Below are 23,790 nucleotides of genomic sequence, written 5' to 3'. Positions count from 1 at the left end.
ATCATATTAGCTGGTTTTGGAATCTGGAAGGGAAGAACAATTTATTATGTGATAAAAAGGCAGCCAGTTGAGTCAGTTTCTTGTGCTGTCTTCAAGTAAGAATGCCAATGAAGATGCACTATGTGGTAGATTCATTTGACTCTTGCTAATATTTTTTTTAGGATATTGTGGTTGTTATATAATCATTCACAATCGAGACAAATATTTATTTTTGGTATTGTATTGTACTCTTTGTTCCATGGGTTACCATTATCCTTGTTTAATTTGTGGTATTACTTAGTCTTTAGGTTGTTAAACCACAAGCTACACATGACTCTGTAGCCTCTTGAGTGAGGATCATCCTCAAAGTAACGCGAGTAATTCATGTAAAGATTATTATTTAATAACCTCATCAAATGAACCTTAATCACATTGAGAACGTAAAGATAATATCTTAGGTCAGCTTAGGAGTACCCCTATGTCATAAACAAAGTACATATCTGCCTACCTTTGTACTTGCTCACTCGTTTTAGGCAATCAAAGGAAACTTCCAATGTCGTACTTCTGACAACTGTGTTCACTGATGAGTTCTCTATTGCCTTGGATCATTAAAGGAGTTAGATGGAAGATGGGACTTTCTAGTTATCCCTATAAATTCGATTCACACTATAAATTTGATTTTTTATTATTATTATTAAATGGCAGTCACTTGATGTCAGTATGTACAGCCCCATAATAACCAAGATTACTATTTTTACTGTATAAATTTCAACTGGATTTGTATATTTTTGTTGCTCATTTATAAGCCATGAATGAATTGTGAACGTTTATTATTTCATTTTAAATGTGCCCTTTTATTTCAGAAATCAAAACATGTAACACATAAATTGCAAACACCAGCCCAGCACTTCCCTCATTCGCTTTACCCACAACTCCCTTTATTGCTCTTCTTGTTGATACATTCTCTTCCCTTCTTGCACTATTGTTGGCAGTACCTCAAATAAACTAATCATTCCCACAACAACAAACAAATTGAATGTTTCCATCGCACATAATATTTTGAAATAATTTGCCCCAATCTTTCTTTTCATCGGGCAGATGGGCTGGAATGGAAGCATGGAGGAGGGAGATGAGGAGACTGGTATTGGCGAAGAGTGGGTTGCCGTGGGCGAGGCTGTGTGGGACCATGTTGCCATGGACCCTGAAGAACTGCCCTTCCGAGCAGGTGATATGATAGAGGTGCTGGATGCGTGGTCGGACCGCCACTGGTGGTGGGGGGCCAAAGGAGATCGTTTGGGCTGGTTCCCAGCCTCCTTCGTTCGGGTACGTTCAACCTTATATGATACTTTTATTAAATGCTATGGATTGAGGCATAACTTGATGAAACTCCTTTCACGACTATCAGGAAGGAATAAAACTTTTTCTAGTTCCACAATAATTTATTCGTTCGAGACTGGTTTTGATACAGTGTATGGACACTTTCATTTCTTTTTTCAAAAATTATCTTAATTTCGATTTCATGGTTTCATTTTACCTTTTCATTAAATTTCATCAGTAATGGAAATAATATTCCTCAGGCTATTTTCTATTTGTTTTCAATAATTGCTTTGATTTAACCTTCTTACTGCCTACTCATTATGAGTGGATAGTTGGCCCCTTCAGGGAGTCGAATAGTGGAAAATTAAGTGCAATTGAAAGAAATATTCCACCCAAGTGCTCCTCTACATGCCCCCTGTTCCAACTATCTGTGCTCATTTTGCAGCTGCGGGTCAGCCAGGAGGATACGGTTGCCGATTGCTTGGCCTCCCTCACTGCTACTCGAAGCAGCAGCGGGCAGGCACCCTCTTCCCCCCCTGCCAGTGAGACTTCGGCCCTTCCCCAAGAGAAGGACCTCAATTTGTCGGAACTTCCCCAAGCGTTGCAGGGGGAGGGGCTGCCCCAAGACGACCCCACGTCGCCGACCACGCCTTTGATTCGCAGTCCAGGCACGCCGGCCACCCCACAGGAGGAAGGTGAAGCGGACGGTGTTGGGAGGATGGTCCTGAGGAGGAGGGCAAGCGTTTGCCTTCTCTCGCACAGTCAGATCAGGTCAAGGGTCGTGATGGAGATGCTCAGCACTGAAAGGGACTTTGTGCAGAATCTGCGGGATGTCGTTGAGGTGAGTTTCCGTCATTTTCCAGTACTCATTTCCCCTCAAATCATCGTAATATTCCGCAAATAGCTTGGTTTGTGAAATATGACTCACAAGGGGAGTGTCACAAAAGTGGGTCTTAGATTTTAATCAAACTTAGCGCGAAAGATCCACAGAGAAAAAATCATCCACCTTGACCGGGATCCTCCGATTTCCAGTCTTGCTTTAGCCAGTTAAGCTACCAAGGCATCATTCTTCCCTGTGGATCCCAGTAAAGGCAGATGATTTTTTCTCTGTGGATCTTTTGCATGATTGTGCATTGCGGGTGACTCCCGTAAAAGTTATCACCGCGGCTAGTCCTGGTATACTTTAAACTTTGTAGTGTTGTAGTCTAACGGTAGCTATCCACAAATCACCCCCATATGGGGTTATATAACCAATAGATTAAACAAAAAAGCAGTTAAGCATTTACAGGTTTATTATATTCCCTTAGCAATGAGCTCTTAACAACTGGGAGCGGTAGACTGGTGGTTATGTTATTTGGCACCTACCGGGAGCACCTTGTTCCTGTTTTCCAAACCTCACTCTGTAATCATGGATACACGTCCCGCAGCAGTTGCAACCCGGGCAACTTGTGCGAGACATGACGACGTGGCGTGGTGCCTGGTTATGCTATTTGGCACCTACCTGGAGGTCCTAGGTTTGATTCTTGGTCGCGGCACTTTTTTTTCATACAGCAGACTCCCAATTATCCAGCTGCAGTTTATCCGTGCATGATTTTCACTCTCGCTCAATTTTTTCTGCGATCTTCATAAAAAAATAAAATCGGACACAAAATCATCGGAATTATTGCATTAATGCTAGGATACATCGGGTTTATTATTTCCGTTAGAATCCCCTTCGTAAAACGGAAGCAATCATACACTAGCTGCATTCATCGGAGCACCGTATTCCTGTTTTCCAAGCCTCGCAGCACGCGACCACACTCCGTGATCACGGATACACGTCCCGCAGCAGTTGCAACCCGGGCAACTTGTGCGAGATGCGACTACGTGGCGTGGTGCCTGACAGTGTAGTTTCCGACATCAAGCAGTAGTTTTGAAGCATTCGTGCTAACCTTGTTTTCTGTATCCGCAATCACACAGCCACGGATATGTGGTTTTCGAAACCAGGCCTTCCATGGGGCATTAATAATACGAGTACAACCATGTTATCGCTGCTAAAAAGATTGCAAACTGGCAAAGAAAGGCATTGAGTCCGGGAAGCACGCTATAGTAGCATAATACCTGCATGAATAATAATATATTGTTTGTTTGAGGTTAATTATGAACATTGCAATACATTTAAGTGAAAGTTTGGGTTATCCGTGTTTTCGGATTTTTCTTGCCATCTCTCCCCATCATTATCCCAGATAATCGGGAGTGTACTGTAATTTGTTTCTACCTTACATTTTACAAAAGAAGTTCATCATTATTTCCGTGATTTTCAATGAAATTTTTTTTCTGCAATGGGGAAGCATCAGATGTTTTCCCATTTCCGTAGACAACTCCCAATAAGACTACAACACTACAAAGTTTGATTGAAATCAGAGATCCACTTTTGTGACACTCCCCTTGTCAGTTATTTCAAGGGGAATGATATTCATGGACTTCTTTTGGATGTCTAGCCAAATATTTCCTTGACCTCCATTGTTTCATTGCTCCTGACTTGGGCACCATCTTCAGGAAATGAGCAATCTTTCACTCATTTCCCTGAAGATGTTGCACTCGTCATGAGCTGAAATGTTGGAGGCCATGGAGATGTTAATCTGTCTGGAAACCGAAGAGCAGTTCCTGAACAGCTTTGTATGTAGGTCATGGTATTTGTAAGAGGTGACTGAGGCCATCTTTGCCATGAGGGATGGAAGGTTTGGAAGGAAGGATGGAGAGAAACCCAGCATTGGCAATAGCCTGCTCTTAACAGTAGGCGCCAAGAGGATCACAGCTTAGCGTACGATACGATGGACGGAGTGTTGAGCTTGTATTGTCCTTCACACAGCACTCAGGCAGAGATCAGGGGCCCTATCCACTATGGCAATAGCTGGGATAGTTTGAGGTTGGTTGTAGGAAAGACGTCATAATTTCGGAATGAGCTATCCACTAATATCCATCTGAACTTTCCGTCCGTGAGTGGCCGAAATGACGGAGGGTCTCGTAAAATGACTTTCCGTATCTCAGAATCGTTAAGTGATGTGCAAGGTGATAAGCTATGGAATATTTTTAATGCAATAGTGGTGCTGCAGAAGCTGGTAAGAATTCACTTGTAATTTGCAAGACTGGCACGGTATGTGTACAAAAAATTATGGGAAATGGATGATTATGTACGGAGTCTGGAATTAAATAAAGCCTATGAAGGCATTGGCACTTTTCAACGATGCAATGAATTTAGCATAGTGGATAATATAAAAAGTGCTTCCGAGAGACGGAAATGGAAAGTTCGATTCCCAAATCTCAAAAATGAGGAGATGTATTTTCTGGATAGGGCTCCTGGCAGTCTCTGTAAATTCTCTGCTGCAGCCGGGATTTGAACCCGAGTCCACATGATGGGAAGCCAACACTGTAGCCACCGCACCAACCCAATTCCCACTTTGTATGTAATCTCACACAGAAATTTTTTGGGGATTATTAATTTATGTGAACTTAAAATTCTTACCAGGATAATTTCTGGTCCAGGAAATTAGAGAATAGATAGACAGAAGATTTGAAATGGATGATGGAAATCAGTGAAAGCTAGGGTATCTCGTCTATGGTATCAGAGAAAATTTGTCATGACATGCAACTCAAAGGAGCCACCTCATTTTTGGCTGGCTAAGTTGTTGCATCTTTGTAATATTGGATGATGCAGTAAAGTTGCTCCGAGAAATTTTGAGGGTACTTGTCCCTTGTTATAACTGTATTTAAGATAATTATTTTGTTTACCATTCCTATGTCACGCTTTTCTTTTGTCATTCATTATATCTGTGTTTTTCTCCACGTAATAGGGCTACATGGTTGAGTGTAAAAGGAGGAAAGATCTCTTCTCAGAAGACCGGATAAGAATTATATTTGGCAATCTGGAAGAAATCCTGGATTTCCAAGTGGGATTCCTGGGTCTAATGGAGAAGAGCGTGGACCCAGCCAGGCCTCAGGACGCTTGCATTGGTCATTGCTTTCTTGAACATGTAAGTGTTAGAAAATTCATTGGAAATTAAGAATTATTTTTCTAACTAGTTACTTCGCATCATTTACTTGGTGCATGAAGGGGTAGTTTACTATATATTTCATATGGATCCTTGATTTTTGCAATGGCGAATAGTTGCTATTTTAAGCATAATTTTGGTTTGTATGTGATTTTTATACAATTTCAATGATTCTATCTGCGGTTTGGAAAGGTTTTCTGGGCAGTTTGCTACTTTGTACGTCTCAAACCAGTAATACGCATTGTTTATTCCAATTCAGCGATTTACGTTCAAACAACAGATTAAAACAATTGATGCTGCCACATTCCGTCATCCTAAAATTTCCCATCAACTGAATTAACAATCACTATGAATGTGCTGCCAATTATTCATTCTATTTTCTCTGCATGAAATAAGCAGTGCCAAAGAGAAACTCTGATGAAAAACTCAGTGCTCACACTCAATATTTTGGAGTGGATTTATTCAGGGTGCAACTCCACAGCTACTGCTGTAGAGCTCTCAGAGCCTGAGAGCAGACTCCACGAGTCCACTTGTTTCCTTGCTGGGTGGCATGTGGGTAATTCCACGTCAATTCAACACAGAAAAGTGACATTCGGTTCAACAATTCACAGTTCAACAATGGGCATTTCATATTTAAGTGGTACTTCTTGCATTTTGCTTGTGTAGTTCTGTAGACAAATAATTTTTTGGACATGATGCCTAAAGTGTGCCATCTTGATATTTTGCATGCGTGTAGTAAAAAGTATGAGCAATAACATATATATTTATAAAAAAAATTGAAGGGGGGTTGTTTTGAGATATTCAAGGTCAAAGGTCAAGGTCAATGACCTCGAGTATTGAAATTATTATAAATAGGCCATGTTGAATATCAATGTAAAGCCCTACATATTTCCTTTCCAAAAACATAAGTTCCATTTTTCTACCTTGAATAGAACCGGAATTATAGTCATTTACCGTTAGAGAGACACGCTGAAATTTCGATAAATTCACAACATTTGTGGACCTGTAACTTTTGTCAAAATCATCATATACCTCTACAAATTGATATTTTTCCATCACTTACCAGTACCATTGAATACACCAAATTTGAAAGAAATCTGAGGTGGTCGGGTTGAGTGGTGTGTTGAATTCACATGGAATGACCCATGTATCGAATCAAATTTAACATGCTGCCCTCTTTGTCAGTGAATATTCAATTCTTAAATTCACTTTTCTAAGGAGCCTGTCATAATGCTAATTCTATTTTTCAAGATGGCCACTGTGTGCCACATTTACAGCTGCTTCTTTGCCAGTTGTCCACTTTTGCACCAATAATACCTTTTTGGCCAATTACTTTATGTTTTGGCTTATTCATGGTTTAAAATTTGAAAAGTAGATCTAGAAATTAGGAGGTGGGTTTCAATTGAAAATCATCGTTAAAGTATTTGGTTTTTCTGACTGGAATGCCAAAAATTGTCAACGTATTTCCTCACCTTGATGAGTATACTGGTGATAGGTTTTATGTGTTTGATGGATAGTAAATTCTGTAGCACTAGGATTGACGGGATTAGTAATTGTTGTTTTCTTCCAGAAGCACATGGCCAAATTTTTTAAAGCAAGCAAGAAAGGTCCCCAAGGAGCTGGATCACAGATTTTGCAACCGCAAAAATCAAACTCTTTAGAGAGCAATATAACTATTTTATAAAATAGGACTTTGTTAAGGGAAATTATTAAACCTCTAGAAAAAATATAAAACCATAGATTTAGATGTTTTCTCAATTATTCATCATCAGTACCAGGGTGGCAATCATCTTTCATATTTGGTAAAAGTTATGTATAGAAAGGGGAGCGTTGTAGTTAAGTGGGTCGAATGCATGTTTGCTGCTTGAAGGTTGGTTTGTTTATAAGTATATATGTGATTTAATTAGTGTTATATAAATGATCTGCTAGGCCATGGTAATTTTTTGCCCTGTAAACTGAAGCAGCTACTTCAATGCATTTTCTTGCGGCACAAGGCTGTTGAGTTGTCAATGTAAATTACCTAATTAATATATTTTAAAGGAAGTACAGTAAAACCTCTAATTAGTGAGCTTCTTTACATCATAAACCTCCATACTTCATACCACCCCTATGGTCCCGTCAGATTTACATGTAAATTTATAGGCAAACCTATTACATAGTAGTGAAACTCTTTATCTCATAAAACCTCCACATATCATACCAAGGAGATACCCCCGAGGCAGCCTAACTTCCTCTGCAAATCGTACCGAGACAACTAGATATCTTTAATGCAGCCCCGATTACGTACATGGAATGACATTTTCAGCAATAAATGTTTCACCTGTATTTTTTTTCTTATACACCTGTATTATGTTGTAATTTTCATGTTAATCATTAGTTGAGGCCAATTTGTTCGATATGAGAGCTTACCTAACACCACATAAGAAAAAAGGTATCCAACTATCCTAATCATTTTAAGTGACTGTAGAATTAAGAGAGATCACATTGTTTTCTCTTGAATCATGGCAAAAATCATGCGATAGCTCTCGCTTTCTGTAATTGTTAAATAATAAATACATGTTCGCTAATGCATGCATGTTTGTTTAAACACATAAATATAATGGTTTAAAAGACAATAGTGCCTTCATTTTCAAAGGATATGAAAAAATGGTGCCTATCCCTGAAACCTCTCTACAGTTAACCGCCATTCATCAAATTGCCCAAATTTTGGTCCCCTCCATTACGATGTAAAGAGGTTTTACTGTATATGTATCTATAAATTGAGTGCTATCTTAGTATTTTTGTTTAACTTTTCTAGTTCTAACCTCATTTTTTTTCTTAATTTTTTCAGCGCTCTGGATTTAGTGTTTATTCCGAGTACTGTAATGGCCTTGCTCTTGGTCTTGGAACTTTGGGTGAAATGTGCCGCTCGGGAAGAGTCGCTAGGTTCCTTGAGGCGTGCCGTCTTGCGAGAAGATTGATTGACATTCCTCTTGGTGGTTTTCTGCTGACGCCAGTGCAGAGGATATGCAAGTATCCTCTCCAGCTGGCTGAATTGCTCAAGTATACTAAGGTATGTAAATGTGTGTGTCATTAAATGCGTGTCATTTTTCTTTTGTTGTTGTGTTTTATTGGGGTTTGTGGCCAACCAATTGGTTCGATAATTTCAGTGAGTTATGAGCTGTTATGAGTCATTTTTAGGATGTATAAGAAGTTACAAATACCGTATTTGACGGCATCTAAGACACACTGGCATATAAGATGTACCCTTATTTGGAAGGCCTCGCACATGGAAAAAAAGTTTCAATAGTCTGCGCGACAGTGGGGTATTACAATAACTTAGGGTGTTGTTTCTTTTAGTTCTCATGTTTCGTTAAAGTCATATAAACATTGAATGCAATTACCAAACACATTTTTATTTAGAAAAATTAATAAACGGCAAGCTAATTTGAACATGATATGTAAATTTCAATAATGAATAAAGGATGAACGGCAAGCAATCAAACATAATACATAATAGAGCAGAGACAACAAAAAACACAGATTCAAGGAAAATGTTTCCCATCATGAAATTAGACTTTAATCACTTTCAAAACTATAAAAATCAACTGATTTGGGCGTTACTTGGTGGAACGATGAAATGTTCATGGTGAAAAAAAAACAGTACCTACTATTCCACAAACTAGTTGACAGTTAAAATAAAAGTTTGTGGAATAGTACTGGGGGTTTTTTTCACCATGAACTATAAAAATCCTTTTTACTATCATCATCATCGAAAACGAGAATATCGTTATGTTTTTGTTTTTTAGCAGTCTCCAGTTGATCTTCCTGCAGTCGCCAAGTATGTATATTTTTTCGGCAGGTGATGGACTGAAATGCCTTGCTGCTGCTCTGTTTCCATGCACTTCGGCGTAGTTTAACACTCTATTTTCTACTGAAGTGTGTAGCTTAATGTCTTGTTTCCTGTGGTTATATTTTCCAGGGTATTTTTTTTAACAAATAGTCTCAAGCACCGATACCGACATCATACATTGAAAGAGTTGTACAATGTTGTACTATGTGCTACTCCCCGCTTCTCCGCACCAAGGGCGAAGCGAGCGCTAGTAGTTTCGTTTACTTTTTGACGGGAACGGTGCTGTGTCGGAAGGAAACCATCCCAGTTCTCTCCTTTGATCTATATTTTTGTTGGCAAAAATTTAGTTAAACCTGATAAAATAATTATGGCAGATGTAGAAAAATTTATGTGTGTCTAGACCAGTGGTTCCCAAAGTGGGCGCTACCGTCCCCTGGGGGGTGTTGCTGTAGTCTATGGGGGCGGCAGAGGGGGCGCCGGAGAGTCCTGAAAATGTGAAAAATGCAAAGGTTCCGCGTAACCTTCCTTTTGTCTTCGTTTTCAAGCTTCGTTTCTAAAGTTTACTTTGTTTCCGGCATCTGAAAATAATTTAAACCATGTGTTTTCTTACATTTTAAAGTAAGAACGACTAAAAAATATTTCCAAGCCTTTCCTGCCCAAGGGAAATGTTTGAAGGGGTTTAGTCTCATTTGGTCTATCGTTGGTACAACAACTGGTCAGTCATAGATCATTGCAATCCAAACATGTTTAGAGGTGCATCAGCCCGTATTTGCGGTTAACTTCTCACAGCTGAATGGATTCAATTGAAGATTATTTTTGGTATTTAATACTATGGTCCCAAATTTGATTGAAAATTTATATTTTCCGTGGCTTATCAAAAAATGGCAATTAATTGTTGAAGTTTGTAATTAGAGTGTTTTGTTGGATGTAAGAATAAATTACCTAAAAATTCTTTTTAGATTTGTAATCTTCCATAAACAACTAATTAAATTGAGTGAGCTATTTTTATACATATCAATTTGTTTCATTATCTTTGTCTAGTTATGATTTTGATTAAATCAATAACTTATGCTTTGAAGGCATCATTTAACCATTTCTCTCTGTCTTATTATGATTAGGTTGACCATCCTGATCATGACAAGGTTAGTGAGGCATTGGAAGCGATGAGAACTGTGGCAACACTTATCAATGAGAGGAAGAGGCGCATGGAAAGCCTTGAGAAACTTGCTGCTTGGCAGAGTAGGGTTGAAGGTTGGGAGGTGAGTGTCTACTTTTTTGATTTCTTCCCTAGCAAAATTGCATCTTCATTTATCTATTGAGAAGCAACTGTGAATTATTCAACTATAAGGAATTAGCTTGTTTAATCTTTTCGGCTTGAAATGGCTGGGCCATCCTCTGGGGCTTATTATCTGTTCACTTCATTACATTTACGGATTGATTTGTCTCTGTGGATTTTTCGTACAACTCTTGAATAATACTGATGGATATTGTCTCTTTAAAATAAATTAAAGGAAAGAGACATAAGTCTGTGCAGCTCTTTGGTATAAATGCTGAAAGTAAACATTATACTTTTCTTTATGGTAAAGTAAATCCTAAATTGGTTGATGTAAAACATATTTAGATGAAATAAATGTAAGGCTGGGTTAAGCTGCTTAAAATAGGTAGCCCTTGATTGAAGACTGTTGGCTAGAGATGAGACTTGAGACAATTCAGGATAGGCCTACTCCATGGGACGCACGACATTTCTGTCAGCACATTAGCAACGTTTTACAACTAAGATTGATTTACATTTAAATGGGTTTGTATGATTAGGCTTTCTGCGTTGTACAACTGGAAAAGTTGTATGTCTGAAAGTTGCACTGTTGAGAGTGACTTCCCAAAGAAAAGCATTTATTAATGCTGGGCAAACCAGCTTTCATCATACAATCGAGAGAGTCGCACAACTGAAGGTTTTTTACCTGAGATTCCAGTGTATCTAACATTATATGTATATATTTTAATTTGTTTGAATGAACAATCTCACTAAATTAAAGGGTTGAAATTACATCTGGCTTCTTATAGTTTAATCATATTTTATATTGGCCATTTTCCAATTCGCAATTTCGTGCACCCTTCGTGCACTTTTCGATCGTCAACTTACGGATGTGACGACAGCAAGGGTGGATCCAATCAGCAAGGGCGCAAGGGAACGAAGGGTAAGTGAACAAGGGAACGCGGATGCTCCCTCATTCACGTGCCCTCGTGGGAAGTAGACGTGAAAATGGCGGCAATGGAAAACTCAGAAATCTTGAACTGGAGTTTTAAGTAATTTTGTGTTTATTATGTGTGCTTTTTTACGTAATATTATATCGGCATTGTGAATTCTTGCTCTTCACATGCAAAAATATAAGTATAATGGTGAAATTGATTCTTAAATCAACCTCCAGATGTGCTAACACCACAGATATATAAACGTTTATATATCTGTGGGTAACACTTCCCCACGCGTCACATTTCGTTACTGTCAATGGTTCGCATTACTTCCGTTCACATTTTATGGCGCCAGTAGAGCATTAGTAAGGGAGCAGGGAGAAAGGGAACAAGGGAATGAGTGCATACTACGTGGATTGGAAAACGGCCATTGCTTTGGTGTATTATTTGGCCCAGTATTATGTATTAATCTTGACAGTCTGTCTAAATTCTTCCTTTTGTAAATGTGTGCATTTGTATATTATGCAATGAAAGTGGCTGCTGTTGTGTAAATATTGGAATTACTGTTGTTCAAATTCTCCTTTTTATATTCCAGGGTGAAGACTTGATTGAACGTAGCACTCAACTCATTCACCAAGGAGACGCAACTAAGGTCACAACTGGTGTCTGGACCAATTCCATATCACTATTCCTATTTGATCATCAGCTCATTCACTGCAGAAAAGTAAGTTATTCCTACTCTGTTTTCAAGAAAATTCCCTCCCAAGTGTCATCATCTAATCTGCTTCCGAGTCTTGAAAATCCAAAAATTATCTTACTCCCCTTTGGCTTGGGGATATTCCCTCAGGTGTATTCCTTTTGCTTTAAAACTACGTCTGTCTCTGTTAGAAAAAAGAGCAGTGCTCACAGAAAAATGAATCTCCTCTAATTTTTTATGTACTGTAATCTCCTCTAATTTTTTATGGTTGTGTGAACTCGTGGCAGTTTATATTTTACAGAATCTGCCATTTGATAAGATTTCTTTTCATTTTAGCCACTTCATCATACATTCCCAATGTATGATATTGGTGAAGGTCATGTGCATGGCTTCTCCAGTGTTCCAAACATTTTGTCTCAGTTGACATTATGATTATCGAATTTTCCTTTGTCGGGACTTAATAAATGATGCGCTAACATGGGTGATCCTTGCAATTTTTTTTACCTCATCATTCATCTAAAATGTAATTGTGCTGTATTTATTTAATATTCTGCTTTCAGGATATTCTCAAGAGAAATACATATGTCTACAAGGGAAGAATAGACATGGACGCCAGTGAAGTTGTTGATGTGCCCGATGGTAAAGGTGAGTTCAATGGAGGCATAATTTTCAACCTGTTTGTTAGGTTCTTGTTTTGTGTTTGAAGTATTATCTCCATGTTCCTGGAAACATGCTCACTAATTGAGCAATGAATTTTTCCCAATTTTGCCACTTTTGCATCTTCTTTTCCAATTCTATCATTCATTGGGTGCATCAACCTTTCCAATTCTGTCTCTTTTATCTAAGAATCACCCTATGACTACCACTTTTGAGTATTGAAAATCCAAAAATGATCTTTACTCTTGTTTGGCTTGGGGATATTCCTGTTCTACTCCACTTGGTTCAAAACTTGATCTGCCTCTGTTTTAAAAAGAGAGCAATCATGGAAAATGAACACGGAAAATGAACAGTATCAACTCATTTGAATGGTAAAAAATAAAAAAAGAACAATTGGTTAATCTTTTGAAAAAAAAATATCTGCATTTCTGGAAAGTTTATTTGTTCATGAAGAATTTCCTGGGAGATAAGGAAAAGGGTGTAGGATTTTGTATTTCTTTTTTATTTCCCAGTATTATTTATTATGTTAGTATAAAGCCTTTATGGCTTACGTTGTTCACATGTTGATATTATGTTTTTTCTGGAGTAGGAATGGAATTTCTAAATGTCCATGGAACAGATTTAATTCTTATGATTTGTGATAATTTAATTAGCAATTTTAACTTTCATTTCTGTGTTATGCTTTTCTTGTATATTTCATCTCAATCCCATTCCATTGAGAAACAAAACAGCATAGTTGTAAAATTGATGGCAGTGGGGTAAAGTCCTCACCTGCCAAACAGTAGGTCGCCGGTTTGAATCCCGCCTGGGTAGGTAGTCCCTATCCAGGGCATGAACGTTTGTGTCGTGCTTCGTTAATTCCTCCATTGTAAAAGGCCTCCATGTGCTGTGTATGGGGAAGTTGAAAATAAATAAATAAATAAGTAAAATGTGGAATGGTTGGTAAAGGTTGCGTAGAAGACAGCAAGTTAAGTAGAGTTAATATGTAAGCTTAATGGAACAGTGGATATTTGAGCCTCTTCTGTCTTCCTAGTATGGGAAGTTTCTTAATATGTATCGCTTGCTGTGTGCTTCAAAATTGATGTTAGTTCCCATAGGGGAGGGTAAAGATAACTCTGGACCAAGCTTGTAGCGTAATAAGTTTCACTCATTCAGGACCATGGTTTGTTATTTTCCCTGGGCTCCCTGTCACTGTGGGGATTTTTTTTTAGGATAGTCAATTATCCAGTACCCTACCCGCAAGGTGTTCTTGCTCTTGTTCTTATTATCAAAGATTGAAATCATATATTTTAATTTCATGGCAATAAATGTATGCAATTCATTCATTTCAGACCCAGTTGTGGGAGTTGGTGTGAGGCATGCATTGAAAATTGTGCCGATATATGAGGGGTTAACTGAAGAGACCTCCAGATCATCAACCCTTCTCTTCTTCTGTTGCCGTAGTCAAGTCGACAAAGATGCATGGTTGTCTGCCTTTCGACTGGAGCGTAGGGTGGCTGCTGCTGTGCAGAGCACGCCCACACGGTCCATTATCATGGCAGCACGAGTTGGCGCCGGCTCGGGAAGCGGTCGTCGAGGAGGTTCTTCTGGTAAGGGTTACGCCAGTGGCGGCTTGTGAGTCAAATACTCGGGGGGGCACACTTCACCGGGGGATAAATTTTTTTGAATATTTTGTGTATTTTAGTGAGTTTTTAAGGCTATTTAGGCATTAAATTTGTTTAATTTAAAGTAATATAATTTAAATATTTATAATAATAAAATTCAAACCACAACAAGGTATTCTGCAACATTGCAACACCAACTAAACGCCAGATTATAGTGCCGCCAGCCGTAGCGGCGATGTCAACTCTTTAGATACGTCGCTCTACGCATGCTCAGGCGGCGTCCCAAGACTTCTATAAGGCGCAAGCTTAGACGCGTCATAGCACCAGCAGCCCCCACCACAACCACGCTTCATATAACAGCATGGCGATGGATTGGGACGTTCTGGCCAGCGCCCCTCGGCTACAAATGCGAACTTTTCACGCTATTTTTGCGTGTTTTCCCTACATTTTCGATGCATGCGATCGAAAAAACACACTTTGGTTTATTAGATGTATAATCATAATTGAATGGGTATTTATGTTTTTCCTTTTTCAAATATTTGGGAGGGGCGGTGTCCGAGAGTCCTTATGGGCAAGCCACCACTGGGTTGCGCTGCTGGTGATCACTCATGATATAGTCACATCGTTAACTGCTTTTCACCCAAACATTGTATATTGTTGGTCTGAGAGGGCATTTTGCTTCCATGGAGTGATAATGGATGGTGCGAATTTTGTTTTCTGTTCATGTCAGCCAGCAAATGGCAGTTTCACATCTATTGGAGCTAAGTTCAACCAAATCAGGGCGTTATGTAGTGGAAGTTTTACATGTTGAAATAAAAGGTAGGTGCACTTTTCCACCAGTATTTAAATCTTACAATGCATTTTGGCTCACAGGGCCATCTACCGGAAGAATGCAAGTACCAAAGGTCTTGTGCCAGATGATGGCTCTGCGAGCCGAAATGCATTGCACGCATTGAATAATGGTGGAAAAGTGCTACTACCTTTTATTTCAATTGGAGCTAAGGGTGGGTCGGTTCAGTATCCAGTTCAGTTCCTGGCATTCCAGTTTGTCATTGCTGTGAAAGTCAAAGGCTCAGAAATATCTGAGAATAATGCAAGCTGTGAGGATCAGTGGTGCAGCGAGGGGGGGAGTTTAGGGGATAAAAACCCCTCCCAGACCTCAGATAATTTTTTAACTTTAATAAATTTTATTTAACTGGATTGATATTACTAAAAGAATAGTGTAAGGAATAATAAAATATCCCTCAGAAAGCCATAAAACTCACCATTTTGAACCATTTATCTTAAAATTCCGCAATTTATGAATCTCACACATACCGCTTATCCTGGTGGGTATTCCATACCCCCACACACCCTGGTAGTAGTTGCACCTAAACCCCCCCCAGCCTTAATTCCTAGCTGCACCCCTGGTGAGGATTGGGTTTAAGTAGTTAGTAATGGAAAACGAAAACTTATGCTGTTTGTTATATGTCCTCTCAACTCCTCTATATAAGTGTCCTTACATTCTCACCTTATTTTCAAGACTCCCCAAGGAAGGCTCTGTGTTCCCCTGTCATCCCGCCCTTCCAGCTCCCCTCGCTGTCTACTGTCACTCATTGCATTTCACGTCTAATGGCATTGTCCCCCTCACTGAACAAATCAGCATCAGCTAGTATCAGAATGCTCAATGGGAAGTTGGAAGAACAAGGATGCCTTCATAGCTCAGCGTTGTATCCACTTGACGAGAAATCTCGCTCCATGGGCAAAGTTTGCCATTCACATTTGGGTTGAGAAAACAAATGAAAGTCAAGAAGTGTCTTTTCCAAAAAATCAGCAGGGGAGCATTTCATCTCATGATTTCAAGTCAGTTGCACATTAAGTCTATTTTGTGTGTGTTTTTGCACAGATTTTATTTCTTATATATCCTTCTTAACTATTATTTGCATCAGAAGTAAGTATGGCGAGCATATAGTCATTAATGAAGTATGCAATCATGGCACAATGCATTATTATGGCCTTTTATTTTGCTCACTGGGAATACACGAAAAATAACATTACATACACTCAATGAACACAAGTTATGTGAAAATTTATCAGGAACATTTACCGTATATCTCCGAATATAGTCCCCCCTTTTTTTTCCAAAAATGGCCGCGAAAAAGTAAGGGGGGGGACTATAATCGAGTGTAATCCAATTTAGCATACTAAAGGTGACCATAAAGTAATAAATAACGGCATAATGGCTAATGTTCTCGTAGTCTTTCTATTTGAGTATATTTATGAGGATTATAATCGGAGATATTAGTAAATACTGCCACGTTTTACCGGAAATTAAGACAATTTTTACCACAAATGTTGTACAGATACGATTATTCCGATTCAAATAGCATATCGAATATGCGTTTTCACGGAATCCATCGGGTAGCCGCTAATTTTTCTTGGAAAAGTATTGTTAGAATAATTCAATCGACACTATGATCACTTAATGACGCAAAACAGTAAATAATTAAAATGAAAACTAAACACACACTATCATTACATCAATCGAACAGTGGAATGGAATCAATAGTATATGTACCCATCGCTCATTTAATAGTTACATTATTTAAATAATTGGGAAAACTAAACAGATAAAGTGAACCTTTCGTGACGATTTAGCATTTCATTGCGTCCGTAGCTACTATACGTCCATGTGCCCGTGCGGTTCGTGTTTACAACCACTGCCTTTACCGCCTTCACAGAACAAGAATGCGCAATAGGTGATGCATTTGTTTCTGAAAAGGCGCAATAATCGACGACTTTAAACCAGAAGCGCCGGCATTACTGCATTTGATCGAAATACAGCGACTCAGCATCGAAAGTGTAATCAATTTATTGAGGAATATCTTCAATTCGTCAGGGTAAATAGGATCGATAAATTACGTCGCATAACGTTTCGCAATTATTTCCGCGATATTTTCTTTATTAAAAATAATTTTACGTTCAACAGTGAGGTGATGGATCAAGTAGAAAGATGAGGATCAATCCTGCCGCAGATTAGAGGCCTTCAAAGACGGAGTTTCGATGCCAATTTAAAAATAGCCGTTGCAGAATACGCCGTAAATCATAGTATTTACAGCGCTAGCAAAGCGCTAATACATCGCGGAAGTCATTTCGGGGGTCTCGATGCGGCAGATTCAAAGAATTAGAGGAAAATATCGTCGAATTTGTGCGCAAATGCAGAGCAGAAGCTCTTTGTGTAACTTATGCAATGATTCGCGACGAGGCATTGAAAATTGATATAATTTTTTTTCAGTTTTAATGTTTGTTGGAAAAAGTTTATTTCTTAATTTTATTACTTTGATATTTGTAAGTCTTGTAGTTTAATTGTTTTGCTTAGCAGGCATTTGATAGCAATATTTTTATAATATTTATAATTTATTTAACACAATTTTATTTAGATTTCCTAAATTCTTCAGGTCACTTGGATTTGTGATGACTTGATGGGTGTGTTACACTGGATCTAAGGAAGTTTCAGGGCCAAATGCAATACTGTTTATGGGCTTTAAGTTAAAGCTTATATATTGACATTGTCTGTAGTCATTTGGAAATCAAAAATATTAATAATTTGTGAAGGTTTAAAAAATACAATAGCCTTGGATACTTAAAAAAATTTCTCATTTCTTCATTACATCTGGTTAAGGAACTATAAATTACTGATACATGCAATGGATCACAACATGTTTTAGGTATAGTTATTTTGTTGTGATGGAAAATATGTGAACAGATTTGTTCTTAATCTTCACAGAAAATAATAGTTTTCATCGAATCTAGAATCTTAACTTGCTAACCACAGAAAAATTGCCTTCCTTTACATTTTAAAATTTTTCCCAATACTGAGGTCTCAAAATTGGGGGGGGGGGACTATATTCGGGGGGGGACTATATTCGGAGATATACGGTATTTATGATAACCAATATGTACTCCAATGGCTTGGCCCAGCCATGTTAACTAAATAGGTAAGTTTCAACTGTGCAGATCATGAGGGCATACCATATATCTCCGAATATAGTCCCCCCCCTCCAATTTTGAGACCTCAGTTTTGGGAAAAATTTTAAAATGTAAAGGAAGGCAATTTTTTTGTGGTTAGCAAGTTAAGATTCTAGATTCGATAAAAACTATTATTTTCTGTGAAGATTAAGAACAAATCTGTTCACATATTTTCCATCACAACAAAATAACTATACCTAAAACATGTTGTGATCCATTGCATGTATCAGTAATTTATAGCTCCTTAACCAGATGTAATGAAGAAATGAGAAATTTTTTTAAGTATCCAAGGCTATTGTATTTTTTAAACCTTCACAAATTATTAATATTTTTGATTTCCAAATGACTACAGACAATGTCAATATATAAGCTTTAACTTAAAGCCCATAAACAGTATTGCATTTGGCCCTGAAACTTCCTTAGATCCAGTGTAACACACCCATCAAGTCATCACAAATCCAAGTGACCTGAAGAATTTAGGAAATCTAAATAAAATTGTGTTAAATAAATTATAAATATTATAAAAATATTGCTATCAAATGCCTGCTAAGCAAAACAATTAAACTACAGGACTTACAAATATCAAAGTAATAAAATTAAGAAATAAACTTTTTCCAACAAACATTAAAACTGAAAAAAAATTATATCAATTTTCAATGCCTCGTCGCGAATCATTGCATAAGTTACACAAAGAGCTTCTGCTCTGCATTTGCGCACAAATTCGACGATATTTTCCTCTAATTCTTTGAATCTGCCGCATCGAGACCCCCGAAATGACTTCCGCGATGTATTAGCGCTTTGCTAGCGCTGTAAATACTATGATTTACGGCGTATTCTGCAACGGCTATTTTTAAATTGGCATCGAAACTCCGTCTTTGAAGGCCTCTAATCTGCGGCAGGATTGATCCTCATCTTTCTACTTGATCCATCACCTCACTGTTGAACGTAAAATTATTTTTAATAAAGAAAATATCGCGGAAATAATTGCGAAACGTTATGCGACGTAATTTATCGATCCTATTTACCCTGACGAATTGAAGATATTCCTCAATAAATTGATTACACTTTCGATGCTGAGTCGCTGTATTTCGATCAAATGCAGTAATGCCGGCGCTTCTGGTTTAAAGTCGTCGATTATTGCGCCTTTTCAGAAACAAATGCATCACCTATTGCGCATTCTTGTTCTGTGAAGGCGGTAAAGGCAGTGGTTGTAAACACGAACCGCACGGACGTATAGTAGCTACGGACGCAATGAAATGCTAAATCGTCACGAAAGGTTCACACTATCTGTTTATTTTTCGCAATTATTTAAATCGTGTAGTTATTAAATGAGCGACGGGTACATACACTATTGATTCAATTCTAGTGTTCGATTAATGTAATGATAGTGTGTGTTTAGTTTTCATTTTAATTATTTACTGTTTTGCGTCATTAAGTGATCAGTGTCGATTGAATTATTCTAACAATACTTTTCCAAGAAAAATTAGCGGCTACCCGATGGATTCCGTGAAAACGCATATTCGATATGCTATTTGAATCGGAATAATCGTATCTGTACAACATTTGTGGTAAAAATTGTCTTAATTGCCGGTAAAACGTGGCAGTATTTACTAATATCTCCGATTATAATCCTCATAAATATACTCAAATAGAAAGACTACGAGAACATTAGCCATTATTTATTACTTTATGGTCACCTTTAGTATGCTAAATTGGATTACACTCGATTATAGTCCCCCCCCCTTACTTTTCCGCGGCCATTTTTGGAAAAAAAGGGGGGACTATATTCGGAGATATACGGTAATTATCATATAATATAAATTGGTATTTAAATTACCGTGGTCACCAGCAACAAGGTCTCACACTGTATTTAGCTTGTGATTAACAAACCCCAAATCAAAATCCCTGGGAAATTGGCACCTCTACACAGAGAAAATCCAACTTGAACAGATTTCTCTCCAACGACAAGGTGAGCTGGTGACCAGGCATCATCAATTCTTGAAGATGGTATCTGATTGGCTTTTAAGCTTTGAAGGCTCCCTCAGGCAGGAAAAGAAATATTCTTTTCAGAGTCACATTGATGTCTAGGGTTTATTTTGCCTTTATCGACCGTAATCGCCATTGTTAATTGGATCATCTACCTTGACTCACACCCTAAGCTGTAAGGAGACTTGGTATCACTGTATGTATTTAATCACTTAAAAAGTATTTTGTGCATTGTGTTTGTTTCTTGTACGCAGTGGTGGCACCAGGGGTGGGCGCGGGCCCCCCTCTGGTGCCACCTGGTGCAAATTTTTTTTAATCCACCCCCTTGCCCACCCAAATAAGACAGACAAATTTCAGAATCAAGGTCCAAAGCTAAATTTTATTGTGCAAAATTAAAATTTTATTTAATAAAATTAAAATATATTGTGTGCAGTTACAGGCATATGGAAAACCACTCTATTCCCTAAACAATTATGTACGCATTGTCCATATTAACTCCGTAACAAAAAAAATGCGCTTTAAGTGGACTTGATAACTTATTTATCCATGTTAACTCGAGGTTAGCCCCTCCCATTTTATAATTTGGCCCACCCATGTGACACATGCTATAGCCACTGATGCTTATACATTTCCCTTAATCCAGCATTTTCGATAATCTGGCTATGCCGTGACTGCATATTTGTCGGAGTACTTAGATTGCACTATAGTCTGTTATTCCTGGGAAGTCTAATTAGATATTTAAGGAGGTATGCTACAACTACATTTTGCCATGGCACTCATGACCTGGTTATAATTTCAGGAAAGAATCGCAAGCGTGGGACAGTTCCTCAAGAACTTCCCAGTGCACCGTCTCCCCCAGCAGTCCCCCCTCCTCTTTCCCCTCCGCCACCCCCACCTCCACCCTTGCCCCCTCCCCTACCACCGTGTCCTTCCCCCACGCCTCCAAACCAGCAGCAAGGAGGTGGGGGTAGCACCGGTTCCCTGGGCCGACGTCGTATAGGCTGGTTTGGCTTTGGGAGTGGAAAGAAAGGAGCTCGCGGTGCCACTGCACCTCAACAGCAGCTGCCATCCGCGCAAGCGCAGCAACAACAACAGCAACACCCACCCTCGTGATTGTCCTGGAAGCGTTGCGTGAAATGCCAATGGATCTTCTTCTCGGCCAGTTTCCTCGTTGGGAGTGGTTGCCGTTGTGTTCCCACGGTAACGCACCCCCGCTCGTATTGGACCCTGTCGTTATTCCTCCTCGGCGGATGAGAATTCACTTTCCGTGAAGTATTGTGGATTTTGGTGCTTTAGTGTAGAGATGTTCTTGACTTCTCGTTTCGTCCTCTGATTGTCATCTCCTCCTCCTGGTGTGAAGAGTATTTCAGGTTTTAGCGGAACAAGTTGGTAGCACTTTAAAGACCCCTGGCCAAGAGTTTCTGTTCTTTGGTCGGAAATGTGAGTGCTTGGCGTATGAAGGTGGAATAGATGTTCTGAATTGTGAAAAAGAAGAGAGAAATGATCTCATGGTTAAGGATCTGCAATAAGATGAACTTGGTTGTACAGAGTAATTGACTGTGAAGTGGCTTGTTCCTTTTTCTGTGGTATTGTTTTCGTTATTTGTCATTTTATTTGTAATATTGGAATGTGAGTATTTGTCTTTTGTTAACTGGGTTTTAAAAGAGCCGTTGCCCTGAGTTCTTTTTAATCATTTTTGGTATTTAAGCCAAGACAACTCTGAATCAAATCAGATCCATAGTTGAAATATTATGTTTGCACTGTGATAACTCATGGGATACGGCTAATGAAGTGCTTTCTTTACCTGACCAGATAAAAGGAATAATATTTAAATTTATAGAAATTATGTATTTTAGTTTTTCAAGAAAATAGGGGTTTATTGATTTAATCCTTTGTAATCCCTATCTAATAATTAAATTAAATATTGTACATTAAATGGAGAGTATTTATTGCATAATTTTGGCCTTGTCCTTCGACCACCTTTGTTTAAGAATTACTATAAATGGAGCAGATTGATGTGGATTTTTTTTCTTTTGTTACTGAAAATTTGAAGGCCATTGGTGGTGATAAATCCTTAGGGCTCAATTAGCAAGAGTCTCCCCCCCATGTGTTGCTCAAATTCAACCATGTTGTGCTAACTCAATTATAAACTCTTAAGACTTCAAAACAATTTTTATTCAATTGTTCATCCATAAATGAATTGTTCATGTAAAAATAAATAACTTCATTAGTTTGTATACTAAATATTTCCGTAATACAGAGAAGATGATTACTGATACATATGCTCAGCATAGACCATTAATACATTGCTAGTATAGCATTGCAGTTGGAATAATGCTATGCTGTTAACATTGTTGGTGTAAATAAAACTCGAAGATGTATTGATGCTATTGAATGTGTGAATATTAAATCAATTATTTTCCATTGTTATCTACTATGCCGGTTATTGATCTATGTTCACCTGTATTGGAAGTACAATTCTTGAGTCACTTTCCTTTAGATACATCCTCTCGTTTTTTAGGGTCATCTAGCTTTCAATCAAAGATGAGGAACTGTGGATTAGTTTTTATGCATGGCCTTAATTTGATCATGAACACTCTGGTATTCTTAGACTTAACTCCAAGATTCAGGTATTGCCATAAATCTAGGTCGGTTTTTATATTTTTTGTGACTTAATTATTTTCTTGTTGGATTTACACCAACAGTGATCCATCATGAGTGGTTGGGACTTTCACAAAACAAAATGCATATTGGCATTGGTGCCTACCTTTCAGGACTTAAATGTAACTTTACACACCTACCGTAGTCAGTGGGGTAGCCAGGAATTTCGTACAGGGGAGGGTCCAGAACCAGGGCGGAAAATTTTTGAAAAATTGGGTACTAAGTAGAATGTTTTAAACTAATTTCAACACTTTTCATCATCGAAAAAACTTCATTTGTCGAAGAAATCTCTTGTAAATTCATTATTTTTCATTATTTTATCTTGTTTTATGAAGGAAAGTAAAAGTGTTTTTATATTTTGGGGGGTCCAGACCCCCTATCCATCCCACCTTGCTACACCACTGACCTAAGTACTTTGATGAGGAAGGCGAGGAGAAACAACCCTATTAGGTAATATCCTTAGCAATCGCATCCACTCCATACACCAAAGGAACGGACGGTTCCCATTTTCGAGGATATTCACGTCAGTTAGTAAAAGTGGTGACATTGCCTGATATAATTAGTACTCTAGTTCCTCATCAGATATCCGCAAGATCCTTGGAAGCGGTCTGCACAGTTCCCCTCCCAATACTGTTAGCTCATTTCCTCCAAAATCGACCCCTCCCCCATGGTAAAGGAAAAATCCCCAAAAGTTTTTAATTGTCCTACAAATGTTTTTCTCTTGCATAGATTAAACTATATACATGCACCCTGTGGCGGTCATGGGTCTGGAACACAAAAGGAAACAGCTGCCTGTAAATTGGATTTTGAAAAGTGTTATGTATGCAT

At 38.3% G+C, this 23,790-nt stretch overlaps 1 protein-coding gene across 1 annotated transcript in view; it reads left to right on the top strand.

Moving 5' to 3' along the window:
* The window catches only part of LOC124164449, a 623,547-nt gene extending 600,816 nt beyond the window's left edge, over positions 1-22,731 (top strand). Inside the window, exons 17-25 of the mRNA XM_046541774.1 lie at positions 1,078-1,302; positions 1,742-2,137; positions 5,130-5,309; positions 8,158-8,379; positions 10,278-10,418; positions 11,945-12,073; positions 12,607-12,691; positions 14,035-14,292; positions 21,101-22,731. Of these exons, the coding sequence (XP_046397730.1) occupies positions 1,078-1,302; positions 1,742-2,137; positions 5,130-5,309; positions 8,158-8,379; positions 10,278-10,418; positions 11,945-12,073; positions 12,607-12,691; positions 14,035-14,292; positions 21,101-21,414 (1,950 nt within the window). The 3' untranslated portion in view covers positions 21,415-22,731. The remainder of the gene's footprint in view (positions 1-1,077; positions 1,303-1,741; positions 2,138-5,129; positions 5,310-8,157; positions 8,380-10,277; positions 10,419-11,944; positions 12,074-12,606; positions 12,692-14,034; positions 14,293-21,100) is intronic.
* The last annotated feature ends 1,059 nt before the right edge of the window (positions 22,732-23,790 follow it).

Source organism: Ischnura elegans, chromosome 8 (assembly GCF_921293095.1).
Source record: "Ischnura elegans chromosome 8, ioIscEleg1.1, whole genome shotgun sequence".
Lineage (NCBI taxonomy): Eukaryota > Metazoa > Arthropoda > Insecta > Odonata > Coenagrionidae > Ischnura > Ischnura elegans.
The sequence above is the reverse complement of the archived record's forward strand: the minus strand, read 5'-3'. Positions and strand labels throughout refer to the sequence as shown.